The sequence below is a fragment of the Tauraco erythrolophus genome, chromosome 4 (genome assembly GCF_009769465.1).
Source record: "Tauraco erythrolophus isolate bTauEry1 chromosome 4, bTauEry1.pri, whole genome shotgun sequence".
NCBI classification, from domain to species: Eukaryota; Metazoa; Chordata; class Aves; order Musophagiformes; family Musophagidae; genus Tauraco; species Tauraco erythrolophus.
In genome coordinates, this window is record NC_141468.1 from 58,182,397 (window position 1) to 58,205,378 (window position 22,982).

General features: G+C 47.7%; 3 protein-coding genes across 3 annotated transcripts; 2 read left to right on the forward strand and 1 right to left on the reverse strand.

Moving 5' to 3' along the window:
• The first annotated feature begins 5,038 nt into the window (after window positions 1–5,038).
• CYP2D6 (cytochrome P450 family 2 subfamily D member 6) lies at window positions 5,039–13,594 on the forward strand. The gene is made up of 9 exons (XM_086610125.1): window positions 5,039–5,251; window positions 7,302–7,473; window positions 8,186–8,338; window positions 8,989–9,149; window positions 9,285–9,458; window positions 11,290–11,431; window positions 12,040–12,227; window positions 13,144–13,285; window positions 13,416–13,594. Exons 1-9 carry the CDS (start codon window positions 5,039–5,041, stop codon window positions 13,592–13,594), a joined length of 1,524 nt encoding a protein of 507 aa, XP_086466251.1.
• Window positions 13,595–15,840: 2,246 nt separating this feature from the next.
• Window positions 15,841–18,560, forward strand: NDUFA6 (NADH:ubiquinone oxidoreductase subunit A6). The gene is made up of 3 exons (XM_086610242.1): window positions 15,841–15,984; window positions 16,580–16,695; window positions 17,930–18,560. The coding sequence occupies exons 1-3, from the start codon at window positions 15,858–15,860 to the stop codon at window positions 18,059–18,061; spliced, it is 375 nt and encodes a 124-aa protein (XP_086466368.1). The 5' UTR covers window positions 15,841–15,857; the 3' UTR covers window positions 18,062–18,560.
• A 1,574-nt stretch (window positions 18,561–20,134) lies between these two features.
• Window positions 20,135–22,603, reverse strand: SMDT1 (single-pass membrane protein with aspartate rich tail 1). Its single transcript, XM_086610522.1, has 3 exons — window positions 22,448–22,603; window positions 21,748–21,888; window positions 20,135–20,420 (listed from the first exon to the last, which is right to left on the reverse strand). The coding sequence occupies exons 1-2, from the start codon at window positions 22,601–22,603 to the stop codon at window positions 21,751–21,753; spliced, it is 294 nt and encodes a 97-aa protein (XP_086466648.1). The 3' UTR covers window positions 20,135–20,420; window positions 21,748–21,750.
• Window positions 22,604–22,982: the final 379 nt, after the last annotated feature.

The window sequence follows — 22,982 nt, forward strand, 5'->3', positions numbered from 1 at the left end:
GACATCTGAACGGAGCAGGTGGTGGTTATTACCGGCTGCTGGAGGCTGGCAAGGGTGAATGACAAGTGCAAAGCTGCTCTCCTCCATGTTCCCCTTGCCCCCTTCCAGCACTGAAATGGTCAGGAGGAGAAGCCATCCAAGTGAAGCCAAACAGGTGAAAGATAGATGGTGGACTGAAAAAAGGAAATGGAGGAAGGACCAAAAAAGTCTGGGTCTGGATGGGAGATCATGTTTTCTGGACTCAGGAGAGGCACCAAAGAGGAAATATTTCTGGGGTTTTCACCAGCCTCAGCTCTGCTGTAAGCCTGGAGATGGATAGACAAGGAACGAGAGCAGCAGGCTTCACATGGACCATTTGTGCTGTTCCAAGAGGCTTTGCTCCTCCAGAATGAAAAATTGCCAAGACTTGGGCCCATCTAACAGTGTTAGGGAGAAAGCAGTCAGCCTGCTGGGATTTGGATGAAAAATTTCTGAAAGCTTAAGAAAATATTCATGTTATGTGACCAGTGCTTCCTGGCTGGCTCGTGAAGGAATGAGTATGTGATGCTGGGTAAACTCTGAATCAGCAGTTTTCATAAACAGGCACTAATCTGTGACCTTCGAGTCCAGGGTGCCAAACTCGTGATCCTGCAAGAAGACCTGCAGAAGCTGCTTGCAACCACAGCCAGGAGCTGGGCTCAGGTCCTGGACAGCTGTGTGTGGCAGCTTCTAGTCTTTTCCTATTAGGTACTAACACGTGGATGGTCATTTGGACTCACGTTTCCGTTTTCTCCATTGGTGGCACCTCAGAGCGATGCTACAAGTACAAAAGACTGCCTGCTCCGAACTCATGCAGTCACTGATGACCATGGTGGAAAAGCCCAACTAAAATACCCTTATGGACAGGGCACAAAGAGCAGGTGGCAAAATAGACTTTAAGACCACATACTGTAATTAAAACAGGATGAGTAAATGATCATCACCTGTCCTGTGCACCGAATAAAGGGAGAGTCCTTCAGAAAGGAACAATAGCACGAGATCGTAATTAAAGATGATGATCTTAAGGAATATATGGACAAAAAGGCTCAATTAAAATTGCGCATTACCTTACTTCTGGATGCTTCATTTTGCAATATTGGTAAGTTTTTTCTTAAAGCTGCCTTTCTGTTCGTATTGCAGGTTCTCCAGTCAAAGAACAGTGATGTCTGCATGCAACGTCTGTAACTTCGCTTAGCTCGTCTCTTAATTGCCTGTGCAGTGAAAGACAGGCACCCAGCACAGTGGGGCTGCAGCTAGCTAAAATTAATATGTACGGATTTGCAGGTTTTTTCCCCTGACTTGAAAATCACTCAAAATATTACTTTATGGAAAAGAAACGCAAATGAATGTCTTTCATTCTTTGGAATTATAATTAGCCTTTTCTCTTTCTCTCTCTCAGAAAGAGATTTGTTGTCTATTGTTTCTTTGCTTGCTTTGAAAACTGTTCTTCAGAAATTGCCTAAGCTATAATCCTTGTTCCAGTCCTTTGCAGGAATGGCAGTCTGTGCCACTAGCCAAAAGTGGAGGAGTTTGCAGCCTGAAGGGGGTAGAGGGAAAGATCATTTACCCAGAGATCTTTTGGAAAGGTATAAACTGGGGGGTGCGTGTGTACTATTTTTTTCTTAAGCTGGTGCATTTCTCAGGTTGCAAGCTTTGTCACCTTATGTCAAGGCCGAGCCACAGGAAGAAGAGCAGCTGGAGAGTTACTCTTCTGAGGGCCTTCAGGGCAATGTTCATTAAAAGTAAATCCACTTCCCTGAATTCCAGTCAACCATTCTTCTTACAGCCTGGAGGTGAGCGATGAGAGTCTGACAGACTTTGGCTCTAGTCAAAATAAGCAGAAAGGAAAGAACCCAGGTGGATATTTTTCAGCTGAAGTTTGTAAAGGTGGAGCTCAAAAGACATTGAAATGGGCAGGGTAACATACTTTTACCAGTGGGGTGATCAGGAAATGTCCACTGGCATTCTTGGAACCACATTTCCCATCTTTTCACTTGTCATCTGAGTACATGGGTCATGAAAATCAGTGTGAGAGGAAGTCTTTGATCACCTTTTAGCATTCAGCCATCTCCTGCTCAAGCCAGTCCACTGAGTACAGGACTGTCACAGCTCTGTCTCCTAAGATCCCGCAGTAGAGCTGTTTGAAATGTGGTGGGTACTCAAAAGTCAATGAGCTCCCAGAGTACTCTGCAAATATACTTCAGCTCTTGTTATCTCTACCAGGCCGTACTTGCAAGGAGTGCTCTCTGTCCCATCACCCAGGTCGTTAATAAATATGTTAATCTTTATCAGCTCCAGTATAGATACCTGTCCTGGGTTAGGCCGCTCCAGCAACCGCACCCACACAGCCGGTCACTCACCCTCCCCCACCCCCAGGAATGAGGGAGAGAATTAAAGGAGAAATGGGAAACCCGTGGGTTGAGATAAGAACAATTTAATAGAGATAAGTAATACACAGTGTAGATGCTCACCACCCCCTCTTATCCGCAGCCCATCTCGTCCCAAAGCTGCAATCCCGGACGAATGCGAGGCCCTGAAATAGAGAGGGGGAGAGAGAGAGATAGTACTCCAAGAGTGGGAGTACTGGAAAAGAGAGAATAAAAAAGGCAATAGAGCAAAGGCGCAGCAAGCACAAAAGAGCAAAAACGGCAAAAGAGCCAAAGCGCAAAAGCCCTTCTGTCCGGCTGTCCCTCACTTTTATACTGGGCATGACGCTGCATGATATGGAATACTAATTGGCCAGTTTGGCCCTCAATCTTAAGTTCCACCACAAATCACAAGGGGAATCGTGGCCCCCTTGTCCCGGCTATGCTCCCCCCTTATCCCACCGTGCTTCTGCACTCTGGCACACTGAAAAGTCCTTGGCCAACTACAAACATCAGCTTGCTAGCAACATTCTTCTCAGAGCGAGCCTCTGAGTAAAACCAAAACACGGAGCTCTTCTAGCTGCTAAAAAGAAGAGCTAACTCTGTCCCAGCTAAAACCAGGACAATACCTAAAAGATGTCACAAGTGATCAGCCACCAGTTGGACTCTGTACACTACTCTCATGCTTTAAGGAGGTTGCCCTTGAAGAATAACCAGCTCTGCTGGGCCCCTTTGCTCTCCAGGGCCACTACCTTTGGGATCCTGTCAAGCAGACCCTTGAATGAGGTGAAATCTGCTCTCCTGAAGGCAAGGACAGTAATGCTATTTGTCCTGCCGGCTTCTTGCAAGATTTAATATTTCACTGTCTCATGGGTGCTACAGGCAAACTTACCCTTGACTGTCATGTTCTGGACCAATTCTTCCCTTTTTTGTGAATAGCAAACCTAGCAGAGCATCTACCCCATTTGTCTCATCGACTGTCTGTGTCAAGAAATTGTCTTCAGCACACTCCTGAAACCACCTGGATTGTGCCTGACCAACTAGCTGTTCGAGTTAAAGCACACCCCTGAGTCCTAAGGCCTGTGACTGTGTGAGGTGGCTCCACTGACTTGCTCTCCTTGATCAGCTAGGCTGTAGTGAGTGGGCAGCACAACATTGCCCATGTTGCTTTGCCCACTTCTCCTTGCCCACAAGCACTTGAATGGCTCATCATATGTCCCATGGCAAAGCTCTGGGCACTCTGCATAAAGCACCACCACTCCTCACTCTTTCCAGCTCGTCTTTCCTGAAGAGCCCATGTCTATCTGTGGCAGCTCTCCAGTCATGTGATTCTCTGTAATTCAAGAGAAATCATAATTCCACAGTTGGGTGGAGGCTGGTAATTGCCCCGGCTGTTTCCCATGCTGCATATGTTTGTTTCCAGATATGTGAGACGAACGCTGAGTCACAGTCCTTTCACAAGGCACGTGCAGGATCATGCTGTAGAGACTCCAGTGAAGGGACCTCTGCACATGGATAAGGAGCGTTTAGGTGCCTCTTTGGGCAAGGGGCATTTCGAGGCCTTGGCTGCGCACCAGAGCTGACTGCACAGGCTTCACAGGTGCGCCACTTTGCAGTCTGAGCTCTCCGTCACCGCTGCAGCAATTGCTCCATGAGGAGCTTTTCTCTGATCCTGCTGAGATCACAGATCAAACTGTGATGGGTTTACTGCTTCTTTTCAGCTAGAGCTAACCGTTGTAAGAGTGAGCTTTATTGATCTCCGATGGCAGCGATGCCAGGAGCACATAGATGTGCTGCTTTAGGAAATACTTCTACTATCTCCGTAATTGTGTTTGCATTACCGCTGCCCCAAAGGCTGGAAATTCGAGGCTCCTTGCAATACACTTGCTTTCTCCCTTGCAGCTGAGCAGTATTCTACACAAATCAAGGTCATTGTGCTGACTGACATTTGGAGTTGAATCAAGATTTCTATTCCCAGACACATAAACTATTTTTAAAGTCTCAGATCGCTGTTTCGGGCTCATTTCTGTGGCGAGTGCTTTCTGTATGGGAAAGCTTGACCTCACCTGAGCATTCTCAAGAGCTTTCTCTGCAAACAGAAACCTGGAAGATCTGTGTTCAGGAGCTGCTTCTCCTTTGACTTGTCTGTACCAACAAGAAGGTGACACAGATTTAAATAAACTTTTTCAAAATCATCCTGTGAGAATGCAGCAAGACTGGATTGCTTGTTGTGAACTGCGAACCCACTCCTGCACCCAAACATCGGGACCTCACCCAGCCCTGCCCCCATAGAGAGCACCACTTCCGGAGCTCCCACCTCTGGCAGGGACGAAGAGTCTTCTGAGCTCTGGCTTTGGAGGAGGAGGAGGAAGAGGAGGGACGACTCTCGTCACCACTCCCCCTAAGGTTGAGCTGAGCAGAGGAGGAGCTTCGAGTTTGAGCCAAGTCCCACACTCAGAGGCCAGCAGCAGCAGGCAGAGAGGAGCAGGGAGACAGAAAAAGAGAGTGTGGGGAAGAAGAGAAAGCAAGGAGAAGAGGGCAGCTGCCTGGGGAAGGAAGTGAGAGAGGAGAGGAGGAGAGGAGAGGAGGAGGCAAAGGAGGCAGAAACAGTCTTAAGTCAATAGAAGAAGACCACGGAGTAGACAGGCTGCAAAATGACATTGCTCCTGTGGCTGGGGTCCCAGCTGACATCCTGCTGGAGCAACATTTCTATACTGGGAGTTTTTCTTACAGTCTTTACTTTAGCTCTTGACTTCATGAAGCGCAGGAAGAAGTGGAGCCATTACCCACCAGGCCCTGTGTCGCTGCCGTTCATCGGGACCATGCTGTCCATTGACTTCCAGAACCCCCACCTCTCCTTCAACCAGGTGAGTGCCGGATCCTGCGACGAAGCCCCCTCGCACAACTGTGGGCCGAGGAGGGATGGAGACGCCCTGGCACCATCCACCCTTGCACAGAGCTGAATGGCAATGCCCCCTCCAAAGTCTAGGATGAAGCAAGTCACTGCCTAAGGGCACTGACCTGGCCCATACCAATAAATAGGTAGTCACACACCAACACTCGTCAGCCTCCATCGCCCGATCTCTGCATGAGCTCAGTGGGAGATGCTGTTGTGCCCCCAGTGACAGATGATGCTTGCTCTGCTGTAGAGCTGGCCACCAAGTTAACGTGTGGGGGCAAGGGAACAGGGAGGTGTACAAAGAATGGAAGACAAGCGTGTGGCTGCAGGAATGGCAGACTTCCCTGCGAGTTACTGAAGCACACCTACAGGTGTGTGACTGTTTCAGTGAAAGAGATCGGCTTGCAGGATTTGCCGCAGCAGCAACGCCCAAATTTCACACTGGGGTTTCAGGTCAACTTTCTCCATAAAAGGAGGGTACACATCTAGTAAGACTGGTAACTGGCACACAGTGATTAGTAGCATTCCTTTTCGAAGTCAGGGCTTAGCTTTTCTCAAAGGAAAAGCACAGCGCAGCTTGCAGCAGATACGCCACGGCGGTTTCGTGCTTCAGTTTGCAAACGCTAAAGACCTTTTCTCTAGGACAGCGCTGTTCAGCTGTCTGTCCAAAATCTGCCAAATGGAGAAACTAAATATAGCATTTGTATTACTTGCTTGCGTATGATCCAAAAGATTACTATTTTCAAATCACATCACGTCAGGGTCATGCTAACCACAATCTTGACCAGTAATTGCTTTTAATGATGTATTTCTAGTGCCAGTGAAGTGCTAATTGCCTTTCCAACCCCACTGCAAATACAGTCTCAAGTACTTCAATTCCTTGTGTTGCTACGGTGCAGAAATGAAGACACTTAGCTTTTTAACAAAAAAAAAGACAGAAAAAAAAATCATAGAATCATAGAATGGTTTGGGTTGGAAGAGACCTTAAAGAGCATCTAGTTCCAATCCCCCTGCCATGGGCAGGGATACGTTCCACTATGTCAGGTTGCTCCAAGCCTCATCCAACCTGGCCTTGAAGGCTTCCAGGGATGGGGCATCCACAACTTCTCTGGGCAGCCTGTTCCAGTGCCTCACCACTCTTATTGTAGAAACAGAAGACAAAGCATAGTCTGTGGGGCATTGCTGCTATTGCACAGTCTTCCAACCACGTGCTCCCAAGCACTTTGTTCAGTGTTACTGACTAGCAGGGAAGCTTTGACCTGCCTTCCTGGGAGTCTGTGTCCAGTCAAAGGGCTTGTCTACCTAGAGGAGACTTAGCTCCATGGCAAGCTGCCATGGTGAGCGTATTACTGGCTGGCTTACCTGTGCAGCCATCCTGCTGTCAGCATTACGTCTCTTGTAGATCACAGCAGACTTAGGGTGTGTGCCAGTTACCAGTCTTACTAGATGTGTACCCTCCTTTTACAGAGAAAGTTGACCTGAAACCCCAGTGTGAAATTGCCTCTTTCAAATGTGTTTTTGGGAACCGGGCTCTGGTTAGATTTTTAGGAGCAGATGCATATTAAAAAAAAATTATGTATCACCTGATAACCAATATTTTATTCTAGCAGAAGTAGACTAACTCAAAACTTGCCTAGTCTTTCAGATCAAAATAAATACAAGCATTAGGAAATAATTTGTTGTTGAGCATGAAGCCTTTGAAAATCCCTAGACAGGTCTTGACCTTGTGTTGTCAGACAAAATCTAAAATACTTGCACAATGGCCATGGCAACAGTTTGGCCAGGATAGCTGTATTCTAGATCTTTCCACTCACAGAGCATCGATCTCTGCTTCAGCTGTTGTTAGGCACCACTCTGAGCTGTTGCACTGCAAAGACAAAGGTCAAACATCAGCCGAAGGTCTCCTAATAAAAGCACCTTGAAAATCACTAAATAGTAAAGGGCCTAAGGAAGGATATGTTGATACGGTGATGTTACATTCAGCTCATTTTCAGGGACATACTTTTTTGTCTTGGCAGCTTCACAAGAAGTTTGGAAACATCTTCAGTCTCCAGAACTCCTGGACAAACCTGGTAGTGCTGAATGGGTATAAAACAGTGAAGGAAGCCCTGGTCCACAAATCAGAGGACTTTGCTGACCGGCCATACTTTCCAATATATGAACATGTGGGCTACGGAACCAAATCCGAAGGCAAGTCCCTCGGAAATGGACATTCCGCACTGGCACTAGCACAAAGACTAGTGGGTAGATGGAAGATTTTCTCAGTACGGAGCCACCTTCTCATGTCACTGTGGCCAATCTTCTTGTGTGTCTGCCATCCTTTGGTGGTGACAAAATCAGATATGATGAAGAGGAGGCTCCCCTTAGTGGTTGTAGTACAGCTCCAGGTGCTAGCACACACCTCTTCAGCAGTGTTAGGACACAATCAGTGGTACAACTTTCCTGCTAGCGTTGAGCTGGTAGCTCCTGACACTCAGGTCACACACTATGCACATATCATTGTCATCACAAAAAAAGGTAACTTTTTTCCAAGACAGAGTATTTTCCAGCATCCAGCCCACATCTGTCATCCTCAGCTCCTGTGTGGTGGCACAAGCTGCTACCCAGCTCACACAAGCTAAGGGTGCAATGCTGAATGGTTTGGGGGAGTGATTCCTTTATCCTTAGAAGCACTTGTTGCTCTCATCGCATCCCCCCTCCACCTTTGCTCGCCATGCACATGCATTAGAAGGTGCAGTAATCTGTTTTTAGAATTGCTGTATGAACAAGCTGTACAAGATCAGACTCTTTCATCTGTCCACACAGACCTGTACCTCCAAACTCACATTTGCTATTCTCTAGCAAACTTTGCTTGATGTACAGGTCAGAGCTCCTGACATTTCTTGCTCATCCATAATTCCAGGGATTGTTTTAGCAAGATACGGGCACGTCTGGAAGGAGCTAAGGAAATTCACGCTCTCTACCTTGAGGAACTTTGGGATGGGAAAGAAATCCTTGGAGGAGCGAGTGACGGAGGAAGCTGGATTTCTGTGCTCCGCAGTCAATTCTGAAGGAGGTTTGTCACATCCGGAGGACAGAGAAATCATAGAAAAAGGGAATACCGTGATGCAGAGAGAAAAGTAATACTACAGCCACTCTTGTTTGCGTGCAGTGCTCTCTTCCTAAGCAAATGCAGTGTTTCTAGTCTATATGCACCAGTGACCCTGCTCTACCTTGAAGCCACTTCTACTTTACACAGTGGGGCTAGTGTAACACTGATCCATTTGAACACAGGAAACAAATAGGAAATAAATAGAAATAAAGCAGTAAAATATAATTATTCCTAGAGCTGGGTAACTATTAACTTTCTGAAGTTTAGTGGAACATTCTAATACCATCACATGCAATAAAAGTGCAGCTGAGTTTTCACAGCACATCGCCTGTCATCTAAACACAAAGCAAAGTGTTATCTGTCAAATGACAGAACAACCCTGCAACTCAGTTTTTCTTGGGAGTTTTCTCTTTCAAACAAGGATCAACCAAATAGTAGTAGGAGATGAGAGGATCTTCACTTGCTAGTATGATGCATTTGTACTTGGAGTGGTTTGGGGGCTTTTTCTCTTGAAGGCATCAAGGAGGCATTTGTGTGTTTTCATTGCTGACGGCTGAGGTCCAACAGCTGGGTGTTGCTTAGCTTCATCGCTTGGTCTCCATTTCCATTTTTAGGCCGTCCTTTCAATTTACATCTTCTTGTAAGTAATGCAGTCTGCAACGTGATCTGCACCACCGTCTATGGAGAGCGTTTCGACTATGGTGATGAGACATTCAAGAAGCTGTCACATTTGTTTCAGAACTCTCTGGATGAAGAAACTGGATTCCTGCCTCAGGTAAACCAAGAGCGTAATATGTTCTGTAAGAAGCTTGTTCTGTTGCTTGAGAGCATTGTGTTTTCATTATTTTCCATTTTGCATCACATAATATCTTCTCTCTCTTTCTCTCTCTCTATGGTTCTGACATCCCAGCTTCTTAACGTGGTGCCCATTTTGTTGCGCATCCCCGGAGTGCCACAGAAAGTCTTTCGAGAGCAAAAGGCGTTCATGGACTTCATAGACGTGCTCATAGATAAGCACAGGGAGACCTGGAACCCTGCTCACATCCGAGATCTCACTGATGCATTTTTAAAGGAAATGGAGAAGGTAAGGTGACGCCGGCGGAACCTCAGGGTCCAGGGACAATTCTTCTGCCTGTTTAAGCTTGTTGATAGAAGCTGACTTTCCTCATAAAGCTGTATAAAACCTTTTACTAACTAATTTCCTACTTTTTCATTCCACATTGTATCTTGAGAAGAAAGGTGTTAACTTCTTCATGCTGTAATCTCCTTAATTAATCTCTTAAGAGACCATATTATCTGCTGATGTTCTTGTTCCAATTTTCTACCTTCACGTTCCCCTCAGAGTCTAGCAACTCCCTTCTTTTCAGCCTACACCATTTTGAAGGCATTCAAAAGGCAATGATTGAGAATTCACTCATATTTCTAAGTTTGTGCCAAGGGACAAGTCAACATGCAAGATTCTGTGTATGTCGTTGCCTCAATGACTGATGTCTCAAAATCAGTTACAAAACTGCAGGCACAGAATGGCTTTTTGGTATCACTGCCCAGTCTGTAGCCTGTCTTTAAACCAAGTTATGACTTGGGAAGACAGCATCTCCTTCAGGATGTGTGTCTTTGAATTGCTTGCTAAGAACTAGATCCCTACACATCAGATAAAGGCCTAAACCTGAACCTCACTGAAATGAAAAAGGAGTCTTTCCTTTGATTCAGTCAAGCGTGAAGTCAGTATAAAATCAAAGGTACTTACGTCAGCCCATCCATCCACCATATGTTTCTGCACATGGATTCACTAAATTTCAAGTGCCAGATGAGCAACAGTAGCAAATTCTGCCTGTGCATTGCTTCCGCCATCCGAGTCCTCAGGCTGGATTGCTGCTCTGTGCATAAGGAACCCTGCCGTGCTGCAGGCACTGGGCACCTCCAGTCCATGCGTTGCCCCCAGCTCACACAGGCGGAGCAACGTGACCTACGTTACTCTGCAGTGAGCAGTACTATTTGGGGGTGGATGTGAGCCTGACTGCGTTGCCTCTTGTCACATCTCTCTCCTGTTCACTACGGTCCCCTGATAAGCCAGCCTGATAAATCTCTCTGCTGGGTTAACTTTGGTCAAGTCAGTCTCATAGCTCCTTTGCCAGAGATCTTTTCTTGGAAAAACAGTTGAGTCTTAAATGCCTTATTAGTTGCTATCCATAGTACAACAGCATCAAAATACACAGAATAACTTAGCAGAAGCTAGTCCCTGGGAGAGGGAAGTATAAAGAGGATTAGAAAAGACAAGCAGATGAACTCATGCAGAGAGCTTGTCATATCTCATATGCTAACAAATTTGAGCTCAATTAGCATTTGGATGAGAGACTAGTTTTGCTGAAATTGGTGTTGCAGACTTAATAGGCAGCAATGATACCCTGACCTTTTTTTTTTTTTTGATTGTAAGAAAATAGCAGGGCAGAAGCAGCGAGAATCTGTAACGCATAGCTATACATAACCTTCTCAAAATATTGTTAATTTTGCATTTGCCACATCAATGCAGCCTCCTTTCTACTGCGTGGGTTTTATGATCTATCAAGCCTGAATAACTGTGTTCCACCTCCTCTGGGAGAGGATGTTACAACAAGTGGCAGGGGCCTGCTGACTGTTTGAGTTGAGAGGGCAAGGCATTCACTTCTGTCCTGAAGGCAGGTGTAGTGTTTATCTCTCAGGATACGGGAGGTGATTGATGATCTTCAAATACATGAGGTAACGAGGACTTGACATCAGTCATACACAGACTGTTGCCCGAGTTGTGCTCTACTCTCCCAATGAACTTCTTGGTCAGTAAAAATGGATCTAGCGCTTCTTAGTACTTCTCTGGAACAACAACCTTCTTGGCCAGCAAGTACCTGAGCTCCAGTCACCCACTTCTTTGCTCTCCACAGGGTAAGGAGGCTGAAAAGAACGGTTTCAACTATAACAACCTTCGTCTGGTGACCGCAGACTTGTTTGCAGCTGGTTCTGAGACCACCTCCACCACTCTCCGGTGGGCAATTCTGTACATGCTTCTCCACACGGAAATACAGAGTAAGTCAAAAGACAGGCAGAGGTATGGTGTCTTCCCTTCAACTCTCATTTTTCTGAACATCTTCTCTTCGTGGCTTGGGAATTTTGCAATATGGATCAGCTTTGGTGATTGTTGGTCTAGCAGAAACCAGGAGAAACACTTACCAAACACAGCTGTTCTGGCAGGGACCAGTGGCAGGGGCGAAGCCCTGAAAAAAAAGGCCGGAGTTGGAAGGGCAAGTTCATTCTCACCTTCATTTTGAAGGCCAGCTGAAGACTTTCAGTGGCCAGAGTACCCTCCATCCAGTATTTGGGACAGATGCTAATCGCTTTTAATTCTCTAATGTTGCATGTCCAGGTGCTCTTTCAGCTGAACAGAGGAGGGGTAAGGTAGTATGTCAAGCAACAAGACCTTTATTAGAGATACTAGGCACAAAGAATAGTTATACAGATGGCTCTGAGAAACTGAAAACAAATGCATTCCCCTCTAGTTTCTGTTCCTTTCTCTAATTGCTTGTCCTGCTGTCACCTAGTGTCTACAAACTCATGCTGCCAGCCTTCCTACATCTTGTCCCAGCCCCTTCTGTTTATCTAAGGGCACTCTAATTTCTTACCTGTGCTGCTTTCAGGTAAGGTTCAAGCGGAGATTGATAAGGTCATTGGCAGAGAGAGATCACCCACCATGATGGACCAAGCGAGCATGCCCTACACCAATGCTGTGATCCATGAAGTGCAACGCTGCGGGGATATCGTTCCTATTGGACTACCTCACATGACATACCGGGACACCGAGTTGCAAGGCTTCTTCATTCCCAAGGTGACCGTGACCAGATAGGCAATGCAGCATCCTCTACCTGTGCAGATGCCAGGCATGAGGTGTGGGTGACCCCACACAACTCTGCAGCGTGGCGCTTCCAGCCCCAAATTACAGTCACTGGCCAGCAATGAAGTAGGACATTTTGAAATGCTAAATGTGGGCAGACGGTCACATTTGTGCTCCAGGTGTGCACTGGTTATGTGGGAACCAGTGGCAGTTCAGTGCAGAGGTTTGCTTTCCTCTCGATGAGCTGTGACATTCACTGCCTTTGTTGGAAGCAGAAAGAAATGAAGCCTAACAGGCTCTCTGGAGGCACACACCACCAGCTTCCTGGCTTTCCTGAGATGGCAGTAGTTAAAATTCTAATCTCTGAAGCTCTTCAAATAGCTTTCAGTCTGCCATTGTGACCAGCGGCTGCCCTGCCAGCACTGGTAGCAATGCAAGCCTGGGATATTTTTTTAGCCCTGTGATACCTCCTCTAGCTTAGAACACTGACATGTGAAACAGGAAAGCTTTGCAATTTCCCATGGGCCCTGCGAAAGTTGGGCTTTGAAGTCTGTCAGTCAGCTTTTTCTCTCCAGCTACAAAACAACTCCAGGCAGATCTGAGAAGCAGAGGCCGTTTCCACTGTGCAACCATGAAATTGGCATTCGCACACAATGGCCTGTGTAAGGATACAAATTGCAAAAGTTCAGGTGCTTTAGAGCATAGGGCAGGCACCGTATCTCCCTGGAAAAGTGCCCTGCTTTAGCTCTGTTTTAAATACGATACAGAAGAGATCGGTGCCTTGTTCTGAAGCACTGAACAATGGTTGCTATTAGATGGGAGACACAGACCAAGAGGGACCAACACTGATCTGTTGTGCCGAGATAATGCTGCTGTTCTCACTTAAGTTTCCTTTTGTGGAGGACTGCAGGGGACGACGATCATCACCAACTTATCTTCCGTGCTGAAGGATGAGACAGTATGGGAGAAGCCCAACGAGTTTTACCCCAAACACTTCCTGGATGCGAAAGGGCAGTTTGTGAAACCAGAGGCCTTCCTGCCTTTCTCAGCAGGTAAATCTGAGGGGATGATCTAAGCTGCAAGTCAGAAGCACAGCAGGAGGGGTGATCTGCTCCTCCTGCAGAGATTCCAGCGCGGTTTAATGACCTCTTTCATGGAAACTTTCTACTCCCTCTCTTGCAGGTCGCCGTGCCTGCCTAGGGGAACAGCTGGCCAGGATGGAGCTCTTTATTTTCTTCACGACTCTCCTGCAGAAATTCACCTTTGTGGTTCCTGAGAACCAGCCCAGGCCACAGGAGGGTAGTCGCTTTGCCCTCACGAAGTCCCCACACCCATATGAGGTGCAAGCTGTCCCAAGATAAGTGCACACCACTCTCACTCAGAGACCACCACCAATGCAAACTGTGTCAGAAATATTGCAGGTTTAGGCAGGATCATGCTGGGTTCCGCTCAAGACATCTGAGGTCTGTGCAGATGTCTCCAGCTGTGTAAAGTAAGGATCTGGCCCAATAAATAGATTAATTCCAAACCTGGTTCTTGAATCAGCCATAGCACATTACGAATGACGATCAAGTTTGCAAGAATATATGTGCCTAATCAGCCAGCTCTGCTGCGCTTGGGGCTCTCATCGGTTGCAGCAGCAGTTCACTGAGCACACAGCTACTGAAAGAATTACTACTCCTGAATCAGTTTACTGAAATACAAGGGTATCCTGGGTAAAAGACAACCCTGGGGTCTTCTAATTCTAGGAGAAAAAAAAAACTTGGAAAAATCCCTTGTTATCCTGCTGCATACTCAGCCCCACTCGGCCTCCCATGCGGTGCCATCCCACAGCAGCATATGCCTCTGCCTGGTGCTCAGGGGAGTCCAGCTCTGGCTCGATTCCTGCAAAAACAATCCACAGCCCGTCAGCTGATTTGGCATATGCTGCTGGTGGGCAGGGAGAGAGCTTCAGCTCCCACAACATGGTAACATTTAAATGCAGTTTCAGTTTCAGAGCAGTGCTCTTGAAAATTCTTACCAGCCAATAAATGCATAACCCCTTCGTTCCTTCCTGTTTATTGCCTACTCCTGTCTATTGCACACATATTACCTTGCCTTCATTTATGGTCCCAAAGAAAGCAAGTTTTAATGCAGAGAAATGCCCGACAACCCTTGTATCACACTATGCCTCCAGCAGGAGTAAATACCAAGAAGTACATAAATAATCCCTATGGTGTTTCAGCCACAGAAGCAGGTCATTTGTGAAATACAGAAATTCCTATAAATGTATTTTAAGAGGAATCCCGGTGTCTAGATTTACCCTCTCCTATCTAAATAGTTCCTGAAAACTGCTTTTTTCAGCATTGCATAAAGTCAGCTCTTGGGCAGGTTTGGAACTCATGAAGGGATGGAATTACAGTGTTTGAAACAGTACGGCTGCAGATTTCAGAACTACCTTTCTCCTTCTTCCTGCAATATTCCTGACAAATTGTTTTGCAAGGTGTTAAGATATGTCGATGTTTGCATTAGTAGTAACTACTTAAGCGTAACTACTACTTAAGTAGTAACTACCACACGTGAATAAGAAGACCATAGCATAAAGGAGCTTCTACTCAGAATCACAACTAAAAAAACCATCTCTGGAACTGAGTGCATGTGTGTGCACACATTCATACCTATCTTTCTAACAGTAATTTTTCAAGCTACGAAAGCTATTGAATTATGCAAATACTTATTAATACCATTGCCAAGATTTTTACTTCAGCAAGAACTGCACGTTTATGCTTTTCATCTACAAAATAATCTGAAAGAATAAAGTGATATGAAAAGTCGTCTTTCTCACGCCTCCTCTTTGCGTTTGTCTCACAGACCTGCCTCAGATACTCACCTGACAACTCTCTCCTTACAGCCAGCACCCCGCCTGTTTCTTTCAAGATCTTTTCAGTGTTACTTTTCTGGTTGGTTCAATGACACTGAACCGAACACGCCTGGGTTTATAGTTACCAGCACACCCGTAAGTGCTTTCAAAAAGAAGCTGTCAGTGAACTAAACTTCCAACAGAAATGATTCCTGCAATCGTGTACTTGGATCCAAAGCGTGGGTACGCCGGGAGCAGGGACGGTCGAAAGAAAGTCAATCTATATGTGCCAACACCAGCTGGTGCGGCGCTTTGGAGGCGAAAGGGAACAAACAGATCATTGCGAAATACTCATCCAGCACTGGTACCGGCAAGGGGGATGCATCTCCAAGCCAAAATCGGCCGTAAGCGCCAACCAGCCGGCGCTGGGAGCTGGGGGCAGGCGCTGTTACGAACCCGCCTCTCCCCGTACCGCCCCCGCCCCTCGGCCCGCCTCTCCTCCGCCTCCGCCAGCCCCGCCAGCTGCGCTGCGGGTGCGGCCGCCCCGGGAGGCGGGGCACGCCACAGCCCCGCCCACTCGCTCGGGTCCTCCGTCGCGCAGCCAGCGGTGATCGACGCTTCTCCCGACCAATCAGGTGGGAAGCTGCCGCTATTTGCCGGGCCCAAAAGGCTGGAGTGGCAGCGCGTCTGGCCAATAGAAGGTCACCGTGCCCGTTCCCACCGGCGGCGGGGAAGGGGCGGGACGCAGCGGGCGGAGCAGTCGCCGCGGCGGCGGCCGTAACAAGATGGCGGTGGCGGGCAAAGGAGCGGTGTCTGCGGCGGTGAAGCCGATCTTCAGCCGAGACCTGAGCGAGGCGAAGCGGCGCGTGAGGGAGCTGTACCGGGCCTGGTACCGCGAGGTGCCCAACACGGGTGAGGGGCGCGGAGCCGGCCACGCACGCGCGGGCGCGGAGCGCGCGCTCAAGGTCGTAACGGCCACCCGGCAGCCGGTGGGCTCTTAAAGGGCCCGTCGAGGAGCGCCGGTTGCCGCGGGTGTGCGGGGTCCCCGCCGCGGCCCTGGCCCGCTGCGTGTGCGGCGGGTGAACGCGGTTGTTCGGGGCCTTACAGCGGCTGCGGGCTCTCGGGTGGCAGCCCCGTGCAGAACGGGCCCGCCGGCCTGGCACTGCCCGGTTTGCCGTGCCCTCCCTGCGCTGGCTGCCGCCCCGGGACGGGCAGCTCCGGTCTCCTCATGCCTTACTCGCGCTCGGCTTTCCTAACGAAGCAGAAGAGAAGTCTAGCGCTAATTTTGCAGGCTGGGGACGCGTGGCATGATTCCCTGCCTCCTTAAAGTTGCACAGGGGCTCGTACCGTGGCCTGGTTGTTTGCCTGAAATTAATTGTATTAGCGAAGTCTGCAGACATTGCAAGAACAAACGACTGTAGTGTTTTGTAGGGTTGAGTTGTGCGCTGTCAGTAGAAAAAAAGGAAGACAACCGAGATGATCTCTGCGGGTGTTCTGTTTTTCCTAGTGCACCTCTATCAGCTGGACATCACAGTGAAACAGGGGCGCAACAAGGTGCGGGAGCTGTTCATGAAGAATGCCCACGTTACCGATCCACGGGTGGTAGACATGCTGGTTATCAAGGTACAAACAAGTTATTGCCGTGTTGTTGAAGCTGCACAGAACGCGAGAGTGGATAATTGGTGGTGAGAGTGATGGAGGAGCTGCTTTAGCATGCAGAGGAATAAGGTCTTCACTCACCTAAGTCAGAGCTGCCAGAATATGGATTTCTGTCACTCAGTGTACTGGCTCTTCCAGTTTGCAGATGTTTAAAAGAGGAAGTGTATGGCAAGCAAAACAGTGGTTTAAACACAATGTTTTGGGTTTTTTTAATTTGTTTTTTAGAAAACAGTGGCAATCAAAGAAAGGAGAAGAAGATGCTGCTAGCTAGTTTATCACTTAAAATTGCCTTTCTACTCTCTACCGTACTGCCTTAGATTGGGATGTGGTTTTCTTCACCGATTCTGAAACATACACTAGAGTGGCAGTACTGCGTGGGAGGGTGGCTTTAGGTGGCAAAACACCTCGAGTCTGTAACACGTCTGGTTATGTCTTAGGCCTGGGAGACCCGTCTGGTGCAAAGCAACCATCAACATACCAAGAGTAGGGAAAGGCTTCAGAACGGGTCTGAGCAACGATAACTGACCTTTGCGGTTCTAATGCGTCAGAAAGCTTCCCACTGAGGACTGCTGTGCTGTGTGTTTCTTGCATTTCAAGACAACTAGTCTGTCTTTACATGATGAAAAAAAGCTGGAAACAGAATCCTAGGTGATAGAGTAGGTGACAGTTCCAGGCAGTCTTGTTCTGCTCTGTGCTGCCATCCTCTAAAACCAGTACGATAAATCATAGACTGGAGTCAGATAAAAGTTATGTTTAATAGCAATACTGGTGCAAAGCACTTGGCAGCAATTTACTTAGTTTTACAGATAAGTTGCTGCTATTAAAAAAAAAAAAATAAATAGAGGTGCATCAAAATCAGGATTGCAGTGTAGAATTTAATAGGGGTGCTGGTCATGAGAGAAAAAAGGCAGGTTCTAAGCAGGGGGCATGGTCCCTTGCCTATTCCGCAGGGCTGGAAAGCTGTAGAGACAAGTGACTTGTTAATATAGGACATGAAGCATGAAAGTCACAAGGCAGGAACAGTATGTATATTTGTGTCACAGTGTAGGTGATGCAAGCAGTCTTTAGGAGTACAGAATTGTTGATGCAGCCATCTTAAGGGTGTTTCTAAGTGCATTCAAATAATTTTCATAGTGCTGTACAGTTAGAATCAGGCTCTAACTGAGAACTAGTCTAAAATTCTTTTGTCTGTGCGCAGGGAAAAATGGAGCTTCAAGAAACCATTCAGGTATGGAAGCAGAGGACTCACGTCATGAGGTATTTCCATGAGACGGAAACCCCACGACCTAAAGACTTTCTGTCCAAATTCTATGCGGGTCACGATCCCTGAGAGATTGAATCTGTGTCTTCCTGCCTTGTATTGCAAATAAAGTTCTATATAGCAGAAAAAAATCTGTACAGAAAGATTGTATAGCATATTAGGAGCCTAATGACTAACTGAATCCAGAGTGTGTGCACGCCATTACGATCTATATGGAGAGCTGTGATTTCCTGGTTTTGCCAACGTGTGTTTTCAGTGGATGGAGTTTGTCCCATCACTTGACCTGGAGCATCTGCTGAATGGCTGTGAGGCTTCCTGCTTAGTCTGCAGCCCCTGTGTGTAGGTGTTAGCTCTCTGGAAGAAAGAGTGGGCCCTCAGAAAAGCCAGTGTAGTCACACAGATATTCTTGTGCTTGAGGCCCATCTGTGTTCATGCAGTGTTTTGCGATTTCATGCTATCAGTTTGTTGGCCTTGTGTTTTTCACTTGGACACTAGTCTCTGTTTACTTCCTCACAGAGAACGGGGTAAAATCCAATAGACAAATAAAGCCCTTTGTGCAATAAAAAGATCAGCAGAGTCCATTTCCCTGCTGTGAAATGAAATTACCTGGAAAAATGGGGTTTCGTACTGTTGTCTAGAATAGGGAGGCTCTGTAAGAGCTTCTGATGCCTAGCAGAAGATGGTGTCCTGCCTTCACCTCCTTAATTGAATCTGGAATTACCTACTCCCTTCTGAGAAGGGTGAGGACAATTTGTTCTTTTCACCAGTCAGAACACATTTTCAGCAGGTAACTCAGTGCTGGAGCTCCCCCATGTGTGATCAGCATTGAATGCTTGTACTACTCTCAAACTTCTTTTTATCCTGGCCTAAATACTGGGGCCTTCTTCCCCGTATGAGGGCTGTAAAGCCTCAGGGATGCATATGTATGTGTACCTACCTAGGGGCTTTGGTGGTGGGATGTTTTTTTAGGACAGGGCTGAAGGAGGAACACGGCCAGGAGAAGTGATGGGATAAAGCAGTGATAAGGAATTTGGCAGTATAGAAAACAGGAGCAGGGACGTGTTTGGCTCCCAAGAGCAGATGAGCTCGAGCAACCACTTCTTAGTTGGCCATGGAAGAGGGGGCAACTGAGATACCGACTGACTCAAGAACGTTCCAGCTGCCTTCAGCTACAGCTGTTGGGGTTACTCAGATTGCAGGCTCCCTTTCTCTCAGTACCTAAGCTGGAGAGTTAACAGAGCAAACATCAAAAGCAGTGCCAAATAATAAGGGAGCAAGTGTGCCTATTTGAACTACACACTGTACTAACGTGTGTGACATTAAAAGAAACTTTTTAACAGCTGCAAGAATACTGAAGGGAAAAGTGAGCAGTCAAGAGGAGAGGCCGGATACAGTGACCAGAAACCATGACAGAGACATTGGAGCAATGCTGGTGTTAAAAAAAAAAAAAACAAAACACATTTGACTTTAACCTTTGAAGGTATTTGAGAAAACAGCTGGTCTGATGTGACCGAAGATACTCTACACATGTCCTAGCAGTAGAGAAGACCTTTTAAGTCTATTATGCAAGGATTTAATTACAATAGTAAATGCTTCTGTGAAAAGAAGAGTTGAAATTTATACACAGTTAAGAAAATAAATATTGGGGCTCATACAGAAGAAAGTACTGAACTGCCTAGGAAATACTAGGTACTTGGAGCCAAAGCGTTCAGAGATTTTTCACCATTCAGAGATTAAATGCTATAAAACACATCACCAAGTTACTTTGTCACTTGTGATCTTAACCTTTTACCAAAGCTACTCAAACGTTTTAACAACGTGATGATAATACTGTATTTAATCCTCAGTGAGGTGAAATTAACGATATAATCTCTGCCTAGGTTGTAAATCAGCATTATTTGAACAGCAGTGCCAGTGTAAATATGTACTCCATTCTTTTTATGAGGCTGTCTTGTGGGGCTGCTGCTTCCTCTAGGATTCCTGTCATGCACTGTAGATGAGTACTGAGTTACAGAAAGATCTCATAAGAGGAAATAAGTATGGAGAGCCTCCTTAGCAGAACAGCAGTATGGAGGTAGAAAGGTTAAAACAGAAATGCTACGACATAGACACATAATCTATAAAAACACAAGTCCAAAGTCATACATCTCAATCTCTTGATCTTTAATTAAGTGGTTCCCATATTGCTGATAAAAGGAATCCCAAGTAGTTTTTGATGAGGCAAGCGTGTGTGTGCAAGGATGCAGGGCCTATCAAGCACTTCCTTCAACCCTGATCTACAGGTTTCCATCTTAGACATGCGCAGGATGCTCACTGGCAAGGGGGATACAGAGCCCCCGGTCCCATTCAGAAAGGACAAAACAGGTGACAGATGTTGGAACCATTGCTTTGTCAATGGTTTTCTCTCTTCTGTTCTTCCATTACAATTCTGCAAATAAAACAATAAGCCATTACTCTTCAGATATACGATACTGAGCTCCAGTCTGTACCCTCCCCCTGAACCACACAAGGTGGAGTTTACATAAAAGGAATTTCTAACAGGTCATTGCAGTCTTTACAGTCTTTTAATTCTTTGGTTTTAGATGCGTAGTGCATGCTGGAAAATCCCTTTATCAAATGGAATACATCCCCCGAACTGACTATAAAGCAACACTATTTACAACAGCTTTAAAACAGCTTCTTTGTTCTATAAATAATCAAATAAGGGCAAGTTAAACAGAATAACATAAACCGGTAGGAAGTGTAGTGCAGTGTAGTGTACTATAGATAAAGGTGAATTATTTCCACTCTTCCTTTATCCAGTGAGTCTGAATGGTCCAACTACTCCAAAGATCAGTGTTGTAACACCCACCGGACAGTTTTTTTCTGATGGGTTCTGGAATTCCCTTAAATTGTTCACCTCTGTATAAGAATTTCGTACAATAAGTGATTCTTTTTTAAAATAGGCATTCCGTGAGTTAGCAGAAGACTTTTAAACAGGTAAACATGTAAAAGAGAATCACAGAATCATTTAGGTTGGCAACCTAACACTGCTAAGTCCACCTCTAAACCACATCCCTATGTGCCAGTCTATATGTCTCTTTGAACAACCCCAGGAATGGTGAATCAACTGGGTCCCTGGACAGCCTATTCCAATGCTTGACAACACTTTGGTGAAGGCATTTTGCCTAATATCCACTCTAAACTTCCTCTGGCGCAACCTGAGGCCGTTTCCTCTCGTCCTATCACATGCTACTTGGGGAAAAAAGACCTACACTCTCCTCACTACAACCTCTTTTCAGGTAGTTGTGGAAAGTGATAAGGTCTCCTGCCAGCCTCCTTTTCTCCAGGCTGAACGACCTCAGTTCCCTCAGCTGCTCCTCACAGGACTTGTGCTCTACACCCTTCACTAGCTTTGTCGTTCTTCTTTGGATGCGTAACATAGTAACACTGGAGTCCCTCTTTTCTGTCTGCAGTGTAGACCCTTACTGACTACAGTTTATTTCTGATTCAAGATCTAAAACACCATCAGTTTATTCCAATCTCTAATGAGCATATGTTGTGGAGATTTCACATTCAGTTACCAGTCTGGCCTACTCCAGTATAGAAGAACAGAAAAGTCAGTAGCCAAAGGCAATACTGTGTCTGTGTGTTTCACTGCAAACGCATCTTTCAAGCTGTTGCTGTCTGTGTTTCCTAGCCTGAGATTCTCCTCCCTGCCTCAAGCCAAACGGGAAGCACAAATAATTAGACTGCTGATGATGCTAATGACATACCCTTTAATCATCATCGTCATCATCCTCTGGGACAAAGATATCGTGTTCTTCAAGTAGGGCTGCGAAGTTCTTACTGATCTGAGTCCCAACATACAGGAAAGGGATCACAACGCTGAATACTCTCAGGAGGCCAAAGGGTGTCTGCAAGGAGCCGATTGGAAAGACTGATCTTTACCAGCAAGTTGCACTGTGGCTGGACCTACGTACTGCCGGCTCCACAGGCGCGCAGCGGACCTGGGGAGCAGCGGGAGGAACGGCTGCCGTCCCTAGTGCCGGACCCCCACTCACCGCATCGCGCTTCGCATAAAAACTCCAGCACCGGGAGAACAGGAACCCGCGGGGAGCTCGGGGTGGGGAAAACTAGGGGCTTAGGAAGGGAGAGCGCTTGCCGGTGAGAAACGGCTGGGTACAGCCGGCTGTTTGTCTCCTCCTTATGCGCGGCGACCACCGCCGGGTCAGCGCTTCCCCGCTCGGGGGCAAACTGGCCGCCCGCCCCGGCCCCGACCCCTCAGGGCGGCCGCCGCCACCCTGCTGCTGGGGGGCGCTTCCGCATCCCCGCCCCGAGCCGCTCATTAGCCTAGCGCCTGTCACTCAATCTGGACGCCCCGCCTGCAGCCGAGGCGCCCGCACTGATTTGCCACCGCTGCCATCCGTTACGCCGCGATTGGCTGTCGCCCCTACCCGCTCGCCCCTCACTCACCTTAACCGGCTTGGGCAAAATGGCGCCGCTGCGGGTGACGGTGGCGCTCCGGGAGGGCACAAACGGCACGGCCGGGGTGCGGCGCGGCCCGCCCCAGCCCGCCCGCCCTGAGGAAGCCGCGGCCGTCGCCAGGAGCCGCCCGCCTGCCGCTGCCATCCTCCCTCCTGCCCTTCACCGGGCTCCTGTACCGGCCGAGCCCAGGCGTCACCCGGGGCGGCGGGGCCGTCTGTTCTCGCGAGGCTTCAGAGAGGCGCGAGATCGCCGGTGCGCATGCGTGGGGCGGGGCTGCTAGCCGGGACGCGACCGCGTCTCCGTGATGGGCCCGTCCGCGCCGGGAGCGGTCCGCCGGCTGTGTGGTCGGGGGCCGACCCTCTCCCCGCCTTACTGCCGCTCTCGCTGCCACCGCGGGGAGAAAGGAACCGAGCAGCCTTTCACCGCGTCTCGCCAAAGGGCGCGGTAAGGCTCGGCAGAGGAAGACCGGGCCGAGTGACGCTGGAAGCGGGCAGGGCGGGAATCGCCAGGCCCTGCAGCCCCC